General features: G+C 46.4%; 2 protein-coding genes across 2 annotated transcripts in view; one reads left to right on the forward strand and one right to left on the reverse strand.

Annotated features, from left to right (window-relative positions):
• Window positions 1-16,004, forward strand: part of LOC122167408 (olfactory receptor 4M1-like) — a gene marked incomplete at its 3' end in the record, with an annotated part of 43,263 nt that overhangs the window by 16,150 nt on the left and 11,109 nt on the right. The window contains 3 exon segments of the mRNA XM_042831972.1: window positions 6,130-6,633; window positions 13,271-13,664; window positions 14,024-14,279.
• LOC122167367 (von Willebrand factor A domain-containing protein 5A-like) lies at window positions 1,471-11,214 on the reverse strand. The gene is given in 17 exon segments (XM_042831861.1): window positions 1,471-1,549; window positions 1,551-1,777; window positions 2,400-2,623; window positions 6,122-6,328; window positions 6,497-6,681; window positions 6,940-7,043; window positions 7,311-7,475; window positions 7,628-7,661; window positions 7,663-7,740; window positions 8,005-8,147; window positions 8,482-8,654; window positions 8,931-9,045; window positions 9,145-9,287; window positions 9,983-10,205; window positions 10,319-10,346; window positions 10,348-10,564; window positions 11,152-11,214. Coding segments are annotated over 17 exon segments (2,388 nt in total). The 5' UTR covers window positions 11,195-11,214.

Genomic DNA, 16,004 nt, shown 5'->3' on the forward strand with positions numbered 1-16,004 from the left:
AAACCAGGCAGCACGTGGAACTGAACTTGGGAAGGGATGTGAAAGTTAACAAGAAGGGATTCTACAGGTACATTGGTCAGAAGGGAAAGGCTGTGGAGCATACACCCCCTCTGGTACATGAGAAGGAAGAAATGGCAACAATAGACACAAAGAAGGCAGAGGTATTTGAGCTCTTTATCTCAGCATTCAGAGGCAGCCAAGCATCTCTCAAGTCCCTGGACATCCACAAGAGGACTGGGGGAGCAAAATCCCTTCCACTGTAAGAGAAGAGCAATTTTGAGACTGTCTGATCAGCACCAGCTTTGTTTCAGAAGAAAACAGGGAGTAAAACAAAGTTATATTCTATAGTTGCTTTTACTTGTGACAGTTTGCATTAGCAAACAGTTTCGAGAAATGGTAACAGGGAATGTAGCAATTGGGCAGATCAGGGCAATGGGAAAGGGGTTACAACAAAGGTGTGATGACAAGAGAGAGGTGCTATAAAGGAAGCAGATTGCTCACCAGTACCTGAAGAATCTGGGTTTGCAAATGAAAGCTTCACCAAGGAGGGATCTCCAAGAAGAGATAGCAGTCAGCAGGCAGGCACAGTCAGCCCTTAAATGAGGTCTAAGAGAGGTGCAGCCAGGCTCCAACCTCTTCCTATCACACAGGTAAATTGCCTTCACCTGTGCTCCCAGGGCTGACTGGGTCTTTTGCCCAGATACTCAATCAGTGGTTCAGGCTGTGGCTCAGCATTACCATACAGGGAGCTATCACAGGTCAGTTTTCATTCCCATAAAGCTGTCTGCGTATGAATGTCTTGCTCTGGACATTTTGTGGTGGCTTACTAGTTACAAAAACTTTTTACTTGGCCCCCTGTTTAAGGAATGTACCTTTTTACTATTTATTTCCTAGTTTTGGGGTAGTGCTGGGTGGACTGTGCTGATCCTTGACTCATACTATAAACAGAGGATCTCTACATAGCTTCACAATGGCCAGGGCTGGCGTGGCATAGAATAGCGTGCAGATTCACATATTCTGCATAAATCTTTCCTTGGGTTTACACAGAACATACACATTTCAGTTCCCTCACTCCTACAGCAGCATGGTGAAGAGAATAGGAAGATCAAAAGCAAAAGAACTCATATTGACATAAAGACAATTTAGTAAGTGAAGAAAGAGGAAAAAAAACCCCACCAATTATGTATAGGCAATAACTTCTGATGTAAACATGATCACCATCTTCCACAAGTAATCATCCAGACAATTTCTAAGCAGCTCTCACCTTGAAATACAACATCCCTGACCCCATCCCCAACTTGTCCAAGTTCTTCCCGTCCTCTCTCCCTCCCCCCCCTTCCCTTTCCCTTCCTCAGTTGTCCCGGTGTATCCCTTGCATGGATACACCCCCTGTAGCATGGGGAAGTTCAGACCCTGAAGATGGTGGGCTCTACAAAACAGACTAGGAGAGAATTCACTGCTTCCAGACATTCATCCAGATGGAACTCTGCAAGCAGAAAGAAAATGTTGAGAGGGTACGCTACTCAGAAAGGGAAGATAGTGTGTATTGAGTCCCATAGACTGCCACACAGGAGCAGGGGAAAGAGGAACCATGGAAATTGGTTGTGCATTTTCCAGGAAAGGCCCATAGTATGAATTTTCTAAGCAAAATCTTACCAGCTCTGTCCCACAGCCAACTACGAGCTTTGGCCTCCAGAAGTTCTGACTAGGACACCCTCCATTTATACTGGTGCAACCACACTAAGGCCAAAACTGTGGCAAAAACTGGCTTCACATCCTACTTGGGAGGGAGGGGGATGGGAAGAGATTGAACAATTAGTGGGAAGAAAGATAAATAAACCTTTGGACAAAGCTTTGTCTGAAAAAAAGGCCTCTGCACACACAAATTTATCTAGGCTTTAAAACCATCGAAGCCAGGAAGTTTCCAGATCATAGAATCATACACTCATAGTCTCATAGATTTAGACATGGATTTATAGAATCATAGAATGGCGTGGGTTGGAAAGGACATTAAAGATCATCTAGTTCCAACCCCCTGGCCATGGGCAGGTCTCCCACCCGCCAGATCCCATCCAATCTGACTTTGAATGCCTCTAGGGATGGAGCTTCCACAGCTTCTATGGGAAACCTGTGCCAGAGCTTCATCACTTTCTGAGTAAAAAGTTTCCTCCTAACCCCTTATCTAAATCTCCCCTCTTTTAGTTTAAAACCACTGCCTCTTGTCCTATTATTATCAGACCATGAAAAAGATACCTGTGCTGATCCAATCTTTCCACAAGTAGAGAGGCTCTATATACTGAAGGTTTTCATCTCCTGTCTGTTCAACTCATATTGTAAACTTGGAGCTAAGAAAAGCTCAGCTTGTGACATTTCCCCACACTTGACACTGATCTACTTACCTTACTGAGACTTTGTCCCTCCACATCAGCCTTCCTGAGCCCCAAGGCAGAGATCAGGGCTGAGGTGAGGGCCCAGGACCCATTTGCTTTCTGGAGTGCCACTACTATCCTGGTACTGGAGAAGTTACACAGTTTTGTTGACAGTGGTGAAATTGTCCAGACCCAACTGGTGTTAAAAGCTGTTGGTTCTTCTATCATCTGCTCCTTAGGAGAAGACTCCTGCTCTGGAAAACAGAAATATTCACACAGTCCCTTTGAGATAAGCACTGGCTAGTCAGTTCAATAAAGGAAACTTGATGGTTGACGTTTGTTACAGGGGGAGGATGTCTTCACCCACAGGAAGCATCATGCCAGTGGGCTCTGATCCTGTTAGGAGATTTCAACCACCTAGGCATCTTCTGGAAGAAAGTAGCACAGCAGGTTGCAAGCAGTCTAGGAGACCCCTGGGACTCCCACACTCCTGGGTTGTGTTGAGGATAGATTCTTAGACCGGAGGATAGAAAGCCCAGTCAACAAGAAGAGACGTGTTACTGTGTCACAATACAGAGAACTCAGTGAAGTGGGCTGGATGTAGCATGGCTGCAGTCATCACGCCCCAGTAGAAGTAGTGATTTTGAGGAGTATAGGCCAGGCTACAGGGCAAGACCCTTACCCTCAGGTGGGCAAACTTTCAGTTGTTTGAGCATTGATGGATGGAATCTCCTGGGAAATTGCTTTCAGAAGTAAAGAAGCAGAAGAAATCTTGGATATATTTAAAGATATTTTTCTTAGGGTACAAGAACTCTCAATTCCAACATGCAAGAAATTGGGCAATGGAAAAGAGAGACCAGTGTGACTGAGTCAGGACTTCCTCATGATGCTAAAATTAAAAAAAAATAAAAGTAAAAAAAAATTGTAGACAGTGGGTTGTAGATCCCAGGAAGATTACAGAGATACAAACTGGAACACAGGAGGTTCCTTCTGAACATGAGGAAACATTTCTTTGCTGTGTAGGTGACAGAGCACTGAAATAGGTATTCAGAGAGGCTGTGGAGTCTCCCTCTGTGGGAGTGCTTGAAAGTCTTCTAGATGTGGTCCTGAGCAATCAGATTTAGTGAGCCTGTATGAGCAGGGAATTGGGACTGGATGACCTCCATATGTCCCTTCCAACCTCAACCATTCTGTGATTCTAGCCACTTGTTTGCGTCAAGTATGACCCATTCTTCTTAGCTTCCCGCCTTATATTTTCTTAATCCATCCACCTTATTTTGTCAATCCATAGAATAAATTCAATCTAGAGAACTACCCATCAGATTTCTACTAATTTCCTCTAATTCTGAAGAGGTCGTGTTTCTGCAGCAGTACAGTTTTCCTCCTATCTGTTCCCCATTCTCTGTGTGTTTCTCTACAAACATTTGAGATGCCTCCAATATCACATAGCTTTTTCAGGGAAACGTGAGAACCTCCTCTGTCTCCTAAACATCTGCTTTATCCCTTGTGCCCTCAATTTCCTTCTGGTCTTCCCCAGTGCACTTATTTTGCATTCCTCATTAGAAGAGCAAACCTATTTGCAGAAGTAATGTAGGCTCTCATGGTTTTCAGCCTCTCCACCAGGGCTCCAGTTTATCCCTGATAGTGTCATTGCTGTCCACATGAAAGAGCAGTGATAGGCCCATGAGCCAGAAGAACCTTGACAGTCTCTGAGAGTTCCTTGGTCCTGACCTCTGAGAAGCAACATGCTTTCAGAAATATCAAGCTGAGTTGCCAGGTGAGTACCCCCACACACTGCAGGAGAGAGTTTCCAGTAACTATTACATGCCTTTTCCTCTCTACTTGGACAATAGATTCAGGCTCATCTAATTCTGGATGCCTCACTTGAAAGTCCTTTTTTGTCCTCATCGGTGTCTCAGGTACTCTCTCTATTCTGCAGTTCATAGAATACAATCATAGAATAAGTCGAGTTAAAAGGGCCCTTAAAGACCTTCTGTTTCCAATCACCCCAGCCATGGGCAGAGTTTCCAACCATCGGCTCAGGCTGCCCAGGGCTCCATCAACTGGCCTTGAATGCCTCCAGGGATGAGGCATCCACAGCTTCTCAGGGCAACCTGTTCCAGTGCTTCATCACACTCTGAGTAAAGAATTTCCTCCTATTATCTAACTCTTCTAATTCCCTTCTCTTAGTTTAAAACCATTCCCCTTTCACTATCAGACCATGTAAAAAGTTGTTTTTTATAAGCTTCCTTTAAGTACTGTAAGGCTGCAATGTGACCTCCTTGAAGCCTTCTCCAGGCTGAACAACTCCAGCTGTCTCAGCCATTCTTTGTACTCCAGCCCTCTGATTGTCTCTGAGGCCCTCCCATGTATCCACTCTAACAAATACCTTTTCTATCTTGTGATGGAGGCCTCAGTTGTGGATGCAGTTCTTCAGATGGAGCCTCACAAGGGCAGAGCAGAACAGGATAATCACTTCCCTCATCCTCCTGGCCATATCTCTTGTGATGTAGTCCAGGACACTGCTGGCTTGTGTCAGTCTTTTCATTCACCAGAACTCCCAGGTCCATCTATGCAAAGAAGCTCTCCACGAGTTCTTCTCCCAGTCTATACATGCTGTGGATTTCCCACAGGAAATCTGCACTAGGTGCAGCACCTTGCAAGACTGGTCTTACTGAACCTCATTCAGTTCATTCAGCTCCATTTCCTAAGTTTGTTTGGGTCCAGCACCTTTTGGTGTCATCTGCAAACTTGCTGAGGGTGTACTCGATCCCACTGCCTATACCATTGGTAAAGATGCCAAAGAGTATATGTCTGAAGATGAACACCCATGGTCAACACTTGCCACTGGCCTCCACCTGGACATAGAGCCATTGACAACAACACTTTGGCTGTCACCATCCAACCAATTACTTATCCACTGAATAGTGAATTCTTCAGATCCATATCTCACCTAAATAGAGATAAGAATGTGATGTGGGACCATGTTAAAGGCTTTGCAGAAGTGGAAGTAGATGACATCAGTTGCTCTTCCTTTGTCCACTGGTGCCATCACTCCATCACAGAACGCCACCAGATTATTAAGACACTATCCTGCCCTTGGTGAAGCTGTGCTGGATGTCTCAGATCACCTCCTCATCTCTCAGATGCTTTACTATATCTTCCAGGAGGTCTGTTCCGTGATCTTCCAGGCACAGAAGTGAGGCTGACCAGTCTGTAGTTTTGTCAGTCTTCCTTTCTACCCTTCTTAAAAATAGGAGTGATGTTTCCCTTTTTCCCTGTCACTGAGGCTTTCATCTGACAGCCACAACTTTTCAAACGTGACGGAGAGTGTCCTGGCAACCACATCAATCAGTTCCTTGAAGACCTTATGATGGAAATCATCGGCCCCCATAGTCTTGTACATAGGCCACTCCAAAAGTGGCCTCAAACCCATATTTCTCCAATTTGAAGATAAGGATGTGGTGCAAGACCATGAAGATGTTTTGTAACAAACTTAGAATTGTAGAATATTCTGAGCTGGAATAGAGCGACAAGAATCATGATAGCTGGAACTCAGATTAATTCAAGGAACTAGCTGGTTCTTAGTTTCTAGCCCAGAGTCGAGAGGTAGAAATTTTTTTTGGCTATCTCTCCATCCATCCCCAGAGCACTGACAATCAGGAGTTCTGGTGAAAAAATAAATACTGAAAGGAGAGTTTAACCCCTGCGCAATACATCAGAGAATCCCCTGATAAGAACTTTCTCCTTACTTTTACAGTGTGCTGAAAGCTGGGACAATACCTCCGTGTGAGAGGCCTTGGGACTCAGCGTCTCGAGACAGAGCTGGAACTTCTGGACCATCCAAAATTTGGTGGACTTGAACCATACAGGCCTGGAGCCACACAACCAGAGGAACTGGCAGGGAACCAGATTGCAAGAGAAAGAAAGAAGCATGGAGGAATCTGCAAGCAAAGAATCTGGAGGAGGAGGCAAGAAGAGGGGAAGTGGAAGTTAGACTCACGCATTTTAGAGAGGCAAAAAGCTGGTCACACCCACAGATATGGGGCTGCTGATGGCAAGGAACCATCAGACCAGCAAGTCTCACTTTCCCCTCCCAGTCCTATCCCTGCTTTTTGTGGCCTTACCATGGTGCCCAGTATCCCTCTGTTCCATGTGTACTACCACAACTGATGTGAAGGCAGACGGGACCCCCAGGCTGAGGCTGAGCTTAACTGCACTGTGCCAGATGTCCTCCATCTCTGACTTGCTTGACCCCTGCCAGGTCAGTTTCCAAAACAGATGCATCATGGCTATGCAGTGCACAGGAAACCTGCTGGGGAAGGGAATTAGTCCTTGTTTCCATGCTGAGGAGGAAGGTGAGACATGGATGAGACACAGAGTAAAGAGCAGGAGCTCATGGTCACCCAGATCCTCTCCCTGGTCAAGGCAGAGTGGGACAAGGTGTGAGCACTGGGTATCCAGAGTCTCTTCCCTTCTCAGGGTATGCATACAAATGATATTTGCTTTCCCTCTTCCAGCCCTAGACAATATCCCTCTGCCTTGTGGGCAACGGTATTACCCCTCTTACCTGTCATCTGCTGATGGAGACATTGAGAATCTGAGTGTGTAATGAAAGGGCTGGCTGCCCACACGATACTGAAGGGTCACAGCTGCCACACCTGCCTCTGGATCCTGGTGGCACAAGTGAAAGAACCACAGAAAAGTTCACCTGCAGGGCACTGGGGGACTGGCTACTTAGGTTCACTCACTGATACACTAAATTAGTAGATATCCATTGTAGGAGCAGAGGCAGTAACACCTCTGAGGGAAAGAAAAGGACTCACAAAGACATGATACTGTTCCCCCCCATCTAGCAGAGGCGAAGGACTCTCAACATTGAGGAGGTGAAACAGGGAGCAGGTCCTTTAGTTCTGCCCTGGACCCGAGCAGTCACTTTACCTGTGCTTGCCCATGGATCTGGGCATAGACGATGCCCTGATGTCCCTGGAAGATTGTCTCAGGAGCTTTTCTGATCACTGTCACCTCCAGGCCTGGTGGAAGATCCCAGTGCAGTGAGATCTCACTTGCCACGGGCTGCAGGGCCTGCTGCAGGCATTTCACTGCCTGATGAGAGATGCAAAGAGAACATACCATTGGAGAGTCTCTGAATTGGGGTGGATGATGGTATTCAGATTTCCTTGCACATCTAGGAGAGCTGTAGGAAGTGTTCAATAGAACAGGGGGAACACTGAAAGCAGAAGCATCTAGATCATTACCTCGGATGTCATGGTTATCTTGGAGTGGATGCACACATTTGCCTTTGGTCTCCAGAGCAATGGCCTGGGAAACGTAAAAGCTCTCACGCTTGTCTTTAGGAAAACGGAAACACCTGTACAGAAAATGAGAGGAAGGTTACAGAGGGAAGAGGAAAAACGCTGAGAAGAGCCTGACAAATTCTGAGAGAAGGTCTAGGTCTACTAGAGGAAGAGTATAGATGGTCTTGGGGAAGTAAGACAGGTGTGTGTGGATGTCACTGATGAAATCCCATCAAGGCAAAGAGAAGAACTGTAACAGATGAGAATCTGGGAGGATGTTTGGAAGACTGACGGGGGAGTCACTATGCTGGGGGACAGGAACAGGGCTCTCTCAGTACCAATGGTAGTCCCGGTAACGGTGAACCTCAGCGATGATAGCTTGCTCTTCACTGGAGACCTTCCTTTGGATGAAGATGAAGAGCTGAGGTAGAGAAGAGGGGATCAAAGATATCATGGGTCCCCACAGAAGAAAGTCACCCTTCTAAAATGCAGACAGCCTTCCCCAGCTCACTCCCTTGCTCTCTGTCACCATCACCACAGGGTCTCCCAGCAGAGAGCCTGAAGCGTGTGGGGGAAAAAAGGAGGATTCTTAGGTTGCAGCACTTTTCCTTGTCTCTTTGCTTTTCTCATACAGATTGCCCTCAGCTCCAGCTTATGATACTAAATGAGAAAGAGCTGTTGAGTCCCTTCATCATTGTAGAGACACTGTGATATACTAGAGTGCTGGGCAACCACCAACAGTATGAAATTTAAGGAGCAGACTGCTGGATTCTGCAATTAGGATAGGATCATCTTTGATTGATGTACAGACTTACAGATGAGAAGATGGAGAACAGCCCTATAGAAAAGGATCTGGTGATTTTGGCCAGTGACAAGCTGATGACCAGCGATGCAGTATGCCCTGGCTGCCAAAAGGGGCCAGTTGTAGCCTGGGGTGCAGCATGTAGCCATGTCAGGGAAGAGTCGGGCTGGGGATTAGGAACAAGTTCTACAGCAGAGGGTGGTGGGCACAGATCAGGCTCTGCAGGGCAGTGGTCACAGCACCAAGCTGCCGGAGTTCAAGAACCATTTGGACAAATCTCACAGGAGCATGGTTTAATTTTAGGTAGTCCTGTGTGGAAGTATGAGTTGGACACGAGTGAGGGCCCCTTCCAACTCTGGATACTCTGTGATTCTATAATTTGACAAACTTACTGCCCAAATGTCCCTCAGATTCTTCAAGTCTCCTCAACACCTGGAGCTCAGTTCTGCCCTCCACACTCACCAGATGCAGCTTTGGGGTCTCGGCTCTCCACCACAGCACTGAGATTGTGAAGCCCTCCATAATACACCAACAATTCCAACTTACCAGTGAGACAGGGCAATGATGTCAATGAAACCTGAGAATAAGCGGGGCATGTGTAGGAAAAAGAATCATCAGCAGACTGCAGACCCTTCTTTCTTTCCTCCTTTGGGATTGGCATCTTTCAGGGCCAAACCTCAGCAGACGTCTGATCTGGAGCTGTGTACTGCAGAGTGGTGCAGCTGCTGTTAACGTCAATATGTGACACACCATGGGCTGACTGCAGACAGATTCTGAAGTGCAGGTCTTCTGATATCTCCTCTTCAGATAGGTGCCATCCTGTAGGGACAAAAAGTTGAAAGGGAAGAAGCCACGGCAGCAGACAGCAATTATGAAGTGATGAGAGAAGCCTAGACAAATTGCAAGAGAGGTCGAGTAGGAGAAGAATACAGGTAGTCTTAGTGAGGTGAGATAGGCATGTGTGGAGGTCACTGATGAAGTCCCATCAAGGCAAAGAGAAGAACAGGGAAAGACAAGGATTTGGGAGAATGTTTGGAATACTGACAGGGAGAGTCACCATGTTGGGGTCAGGAACAGGGTTCCATCATTCCCAATGGCCTGGGTAACAATACTCATTTAAGTTCTTTCTTCAGAGGGAGGTGAGGCGCTGGCACTGCTGCCCAAAGAGCTCAAGGTCAGGTGGGATGGGGCCCTGGGCAGCCTGAGCTGGTGGGTGAGAATCAGCAAATGGCTGGGGGGTTGGAACTAGATGATCTTTGAGGTCCCTTCTGACTCAATCTATTACATGGTTTTATGATTCTATGATCTGTCATGGTGGGCTGTGCATAGGGATCTGCAGGGATCTCCTGTCTGGAGGTATATAGGGATAACTGGAGGACTTCTGACTGGCAAGTATGAGGGAGAATTTTTAGGTTCTCCAACCGTGCTGTGTGTGTAGGTATGGGATACTTCCCAGAGAGATACTTGAGAGAACCGTGCTCCTCCCAGATGGAAACACTCGTGGGATCACTCACTGATGAATTTTTCTTGAGGAAATAGCTTCTTTGGCCAGCAAAACTTGGCAGCTCCATCAGGATGCAATGGAAGCTCCTGGGCATAGCACAAGCTGATGGCCACCTCTCTGTTAGGAGGCACAGTCCCCAGGAAACAAGCAAACACTGGACCCCAAAGATCCCACTGATCCTGCAGATATCTCAAATTCTCCATGCCTGGAGTGGCTTTGTACAGTTGCTGTGCCTGCCACAAAAAAATTGGGAAAAACATGTTGCTGAGGTCTCACACATTTCATTCTCTTCTCTCCAAACTTAACTCCAGGTCCACCCCACCTCCCCCTCACTCCATTGGAGTACCTCCTTCTTGTCCCAGAGCATTGCTTCAACGAGTGTCCCCCATGGTGGCATGGAAGGTGTGTACAACAATGTCAGAGTCCACAGGAAAGATGAACATGATCTCCCTAGAGATTTGCTGTTTATTGCAGAAGAACATCTCAGATGCCACATCAGCCACAAAGTCCTGGATTGTTACATTTACTGTCACAGATTCAAGCTCCATTTCGGGATAGGAAGAAAAGAACCATGTTCCTCTTGAGAACAAGCCTGAGGAATACACAGCAGTTGTAGAACTCCCTGAATGCCTGTAGAGAATTTAATTTTCTAGTGTCTGCTTGCAAAGATCTACAGCTGTGTGCTCACGCCTGCCAAAGAAATGCTGATGCAGAGCTGACAAACAGCAACAGAAGGTTCCCAAGGCAGCCAACATATTTCCCTGGGACCACAGATCCTCATCTATCTAAGCCACTACCTTCTTTGAGACTAATGTTCCAGTGAGATTAACTTAATCAGATGTACTACTCATTTCGCACTGCTGGAAAGGAAGGGGAGACCGTATCATGGGGGCTTAGCATAGCATCAAAGGCAGTCACAGAAAATCTGTATCATCTTCCCACTTCTTGATGGCTTCTCTGGAAAGCCCTCAGCACTATGGGTGAAATGAGCCGCGCTCCTTTTGCTATGCAACTCAGAATAAGTGAAGGCTGCTTACAGGCCATGTCCTCGAGTTCTCAGAGCATAGTAAGGTGTGCTTCCCTCTCAGCCATCCAAGAAAAGAGTTCCTTTCCACATCACTTTCCCAGCAAAAATCTTCCCCACTCTTCACAGACATCACCCTCCTGACCCCAGCTCACCTCCATACCTCCTCTGCTTGCTCAGGGTGCCACTTACTCTCATCCTGACTGGTTAAAGACAGGTTCTGTGTGGAAATGAGCATAAATGAAGTTACGAGGATCTAATGACAAAAAGTGGGCCCCTTCCACCAACATACATCATGGCCAAGATGGCTCTTGCCATCACATACTGTTTTGTCCCTCTCTTGAGAGCCTTTGAGCAGATTAATAGGAGTAAAATGCAAATTGCAGGTGCCAAAAATATCTCTTGGTTTCAGGGTGTGGTGGTGCTTAATTCATGTGAGACCACAGAGAAAGTGGCAGAAATGGTGGGTCACAGGCTGAGACACAAGGCAACAGCTTGGGCCTAAGCACTGACAGCTGCAGCCAGACAAAACTAGCCCCAGTGCTGACAGGATGAAATGGACAGAGGGCTGGACAGGCAGAACAGATGAAGCATGGTCTGGGTGGCTGCGTGGATTTGTGTGAGGAAGGTGGCACTGCTGGCTGGCTGGGGAGGGCTGTATTTAGTGTCAGCAGGTCTGAATGGTAGGAAAATGTGAAGATATAGGAAACTGGGCAGGAGAACAGATGAATAAATTTGTAGCTGGATACATGGATGGCCATCCAGGGAAACAGGAGGCAGATAAGCACTGAAGGAGTTGACAAGCAAATGTAGAACGTGAGGGAGAGGATGCTAAATATTGCCAAGTTCGTGACTGACAGGTCAATTCAACACCTAAAGACAAGCATCTAGAGACAGCTAGTCCCTGTACATATCACTGATCTGAACTGCTCAGAGCCTCAGCTCAGTGGTCATAGCTTTGCATCGTGGAGCCATAGTGCAGGTGAGCGGCCTCACAGAAATAAGGAAATCCAGTCTGACTGCCTCTGCAGAATGATGCCTGTCTCCCATAGGTCCTGTGCTATACATGTTGGCACCATGTGTCTATTTTGGAAACGACAGAATGTCCAAACATCCATGTTTCATGCTACCCTTCAGCAATTTTATGGTTCTATCATTCTCTTTATATGCCCTATTTCTTTACTGTGCTAGCTATAGGAAAAGTCATTTGTAAATGATGCTCTAAAGCATTTGAGCGTCCTTCTTACTGGGATAAGCAGCTCCCAGCACACTACAGTTCTCAGATCCCAGTGAGAAATGCCTGTATGGGAAAGGAATACTGAGGAAGACGCAGTCTGAACTCCTTGCTGCAGGGGCAGCTGCAAGGTATTCAATCAGAGGACCTTCTGGGGAATTGGAAAAGGAGGAGGAAGTGCCTGAATGGCTCAAGACACAAGAATAAACTGGTGAATGTTACCACAAGAAGGGGACTGACAAAGCATAATGTTTCCTTGCTCGTAGTAGAATTATTGATCAACTTTAAGGAATCTATTAAGAAAATAGATACATCTGTACACCCTGGTTTATGTAATTCTGAATTGTTGAATATCACCATCTCTGTGCATATGTCTCAAGGAGAATTTCAACCTTAACTTGCGTATCTTTGTCCTCAGCTGTGGAGGTCCCAGACATGCAGGCACCACAAACCAGTTCCATTTTTGCACTGAGGGCACATTTGCTCCTTAGTCACATGCAGAAGCCCTGAGAGCAGCAAAGGACAGACATGCAGATTCACTGCCCAGAGAAGCATAAAGTCATACTGTTCCTGTAGCCCTTGGCCTGGCCGAGCTGCCTTGACACGGCAGCACAGACAGACAGAAGCCAGTAAGCCTTTTGCTGGGGTGCGGCAAGCACAGATAAAGGATCGTGCACATGGAAACAGCGCAGGGCTGGAAGGATGGATGCAAAGAGGAACTCACCAGAGAACGCAGCCTGCAGCGGGAGCAGCGAGCAGACGGACACAGGAGCGGATCTGGAGCAGAATCCTCCCTGCTGTAACACAGAGGAGGAGGGCTGACCTCTGCAGGAAGCTGCGGGCAGAGATGGAGCTGCATGCCGCAGCACCTGGGAAGGAATGCAGCCAAACGCCGTTCGGGGACGTAGGGCTGGGAAGCAGTGCTGCTACCCTGCCTTCCTGCAGAGATGGGTGGAGGGCTGGAGAATGTGTTTCCATCGGAGTCTCAGCAGTCGCTGTATTTTAAGATATTCTTTCACAGTGCTTTCTTTTTATTGCAGCATCTGGTGGCTCAGAGAAGACCCTGGCAGCACTCCAGGCACAGCCAGCTACAGGGACTGCAAGTCTGAAGGAAATCTGTGTGTCTACATCTGGTGGCCTGGAAACTCCTCCTGGTGTCTTCCAAAGAGACAAGAAAGATAAACCTGTATTTTAGCTAACTAAGGGACTTACCACAGAGAGCTGCCTTGTGCCTTGGATGCAATGTACAGAAGTTCTGCTGCTGGATTTGTGGTGCAATGCATGATGTATGTGTAGATGCCAACAGCTCACTCACAATCAGGATTAACTAGAATATTCTGAGTGCACTCACCTAAATGATAAAGGAGGAAAGGAAATGAGTCCAAACAGATGGAGCCAGACTCTTCTCATTCACACCCCATGACAGGATGAGAGGTAATGGGGAAAAAACAAAAGTGGTGGAGTGAGAGGATAAGATGTAAGATAACAATTCAAAGATGGAACCCATTTGAGAAGAAGCCTGTCAAATTCTCTCCCACTTGGAATTTCTGGCAGCTGCCACGACAGTGGCAGTCTGTGATGCCTTCTCACAAATGTGGGAAGCTCTGGCTTTTAGAATTCTTAGCCAGGACCAAGGGCTCAGCAGGTTCTCTACTTCTAAAGAAGGCAGTTCATACATTTGCAATTGTATTTGTTTCTACTATTTGTTCCTAGGAAGCAGCAAGACAGTTCAGTGAAAATTAATCCCTAGAGAGGTATTTCAGTGCTCATTGTGATATTTTATTTCTGTTGAGGTAAATCCACCAAACAACACGTATTGTTCCTTCCCACTCTTGGAAGACAGAATGCTGAGTTTGCTTCAAGTTGTGTCTGTGTGCTGGATGAAAATATGAGGCAGAAGAATGCTGGGAAATCTGGCCAACCTGCTCTCAAGTACCAGGTGAAATGGCATTCATTTGCTGTGCAGGAGATTGGGTTCTCACAGAGAAAGAGAGCAATTTTCCTCCCTCTACCTAAATGAATACTCCTGTGTCCTGGCATCTCTTACAGGTAAGTGCTTTCTGTCACTTTGCCAAAAACTGTTATTTGTGGCAAAAGGAACTAGTGAAAGAGAGATGCAGAATACCAATGGCATTATCTCCTGGCTGATGACGTATCTGTCCAAGACAACTGTAGTCTCTCCTGCAATGACTTTACTGTATAAGAATGTCTTTGCTTTTGTTTGCCTGTTTGCAGGTTTGCTTCTTTGCTTGGAAAGACTGGAATGTAGTTTTTCCTCTTGCCTTTCCGCCCCTGTCAAATAATGAGATGCTCATCTATTAAAAGATGTTGTGGGTCAGGGTGGAGAAAGTATCTTTCTCAATGAAATAATGTATATGTCTTCCATGCAGCAAGGTTAAAAATTCACAAAAGGAAAAAGCCTCCATCCCCAGAGTGATACAAGGTGATGTACCAGGAATGCTGAGTTACTTATTAGTAGTTCATATACACAAAAAGAGGACAGATGAAGCACAAAGTTACTAAGTACACTCTGAGATACATTCAGTTTACTATTTGTTTAAAAGCTTATCAGGGCAATTAAAAACAGTCAAGGTAAAAGATAAAAATGCACTACGTTACCACTGCAGCACGACAGCAGGACTAGGGAAAGCCTGGCTTTGTTGTTCATGATGATGGCACATCGAAGGGGGGGTTGCATATGGCCACGTAGCAGTCATAGGCCATAGCTGCCAAAACGTAGCATTCGGTGGCCCCCAAGAAAATGACAAAGTAGAGCTGTGTGGCACAGCCCATGTAGGAAATTCTCCTGCCCTCTGGCAGGAAGCTTACCAACATCTTGGGAACAACAGCGGATGCTGTGGAAATATCCAGGAAGGACAGGACCCGGAGGAAGAAGTACATGGGCATGTGCAGGGTGGGATGCGCTGTGACCAGGAAGATGAGGAGGTCCCCAGTGAGGGACTCTCTAGCCATCTACTCTATGAGCTAAAAGTCAGCCTACTCCTTTTACCGCAACAGTGCAGACAACTGTCTTGCACAGAGACCTTTAAGACACAGTGGCTGCACTGGTAAGGCACATGCCTTCCTTTGTAAGTTGTAAGTGTAGGCAGTAAGGGAAAATGAGCATGATCCAGGAATAACAAAAATAGAGGTGATGAAAGCTGTCATGTCAACCATAGAGGTGGAATCGAAGGAAAGAGTAGCCCAAGAAGCAATGCCACAAAAAACATGACTGAAATTACAGCCAAAGAAAGTAAGCGCTAACCAGAATGACCGGAAGAGGAATGGCTGGAAAACCACAAACCCATCTGCAAAGGGCTAGCTGAGTAGAGAGAATGCTGCTCATGCAAGTGCTTAGTGCAGTGGGAAGCATGCAGCTAAATAGCAGTCAAACTCTGACAGACTGCATGAAATATTCACTGAAGCTCAGGCAGAAAATAACACAAATCTGTAGAATGGAGCTGGTGAAGCAGATAGTTTCGCTGATCCCTATGAGGAGTATAAATGCTTTGGGAACGTGGGCAGTAGTTACCAAATCTCCAGGAAGGAGAGTTTATGGAGAATAAAACAATGAGTTTTTGGAGGTATGGACTGGATGAGCAGATTATTTGGGTCAAAAACTGACTGTATGGCCAGACCCAGAGGTCTGTGATTAGTGCTGCAAAGTCAGACTGAAGACCAGTAATGAATGGAGTAGCCCAGGAGTCAGTACAGGATCTGGACATCAGAGTAGAGCACACCTTCAGAAAATTCACAGATTACACAAAACTGCAT

The sequence above is a fragment of the Centrocercus urophasianus genome, unplaced genomic scaffold (genome assembly GCF_019232065.1).
Source record: "Centrocercus urophasianus isolate 14NV4802_14NV808 unplaced genomic scaffold, USGS_Curo_1.0 seq_37, whole genome shotgun sequence".
Lineage (NCBI taxonomy): Eukaryota > Metazoa > Chordata > Aves > Galliformes > Phasianidae > Centrocercus > Centrocercus urophasianus.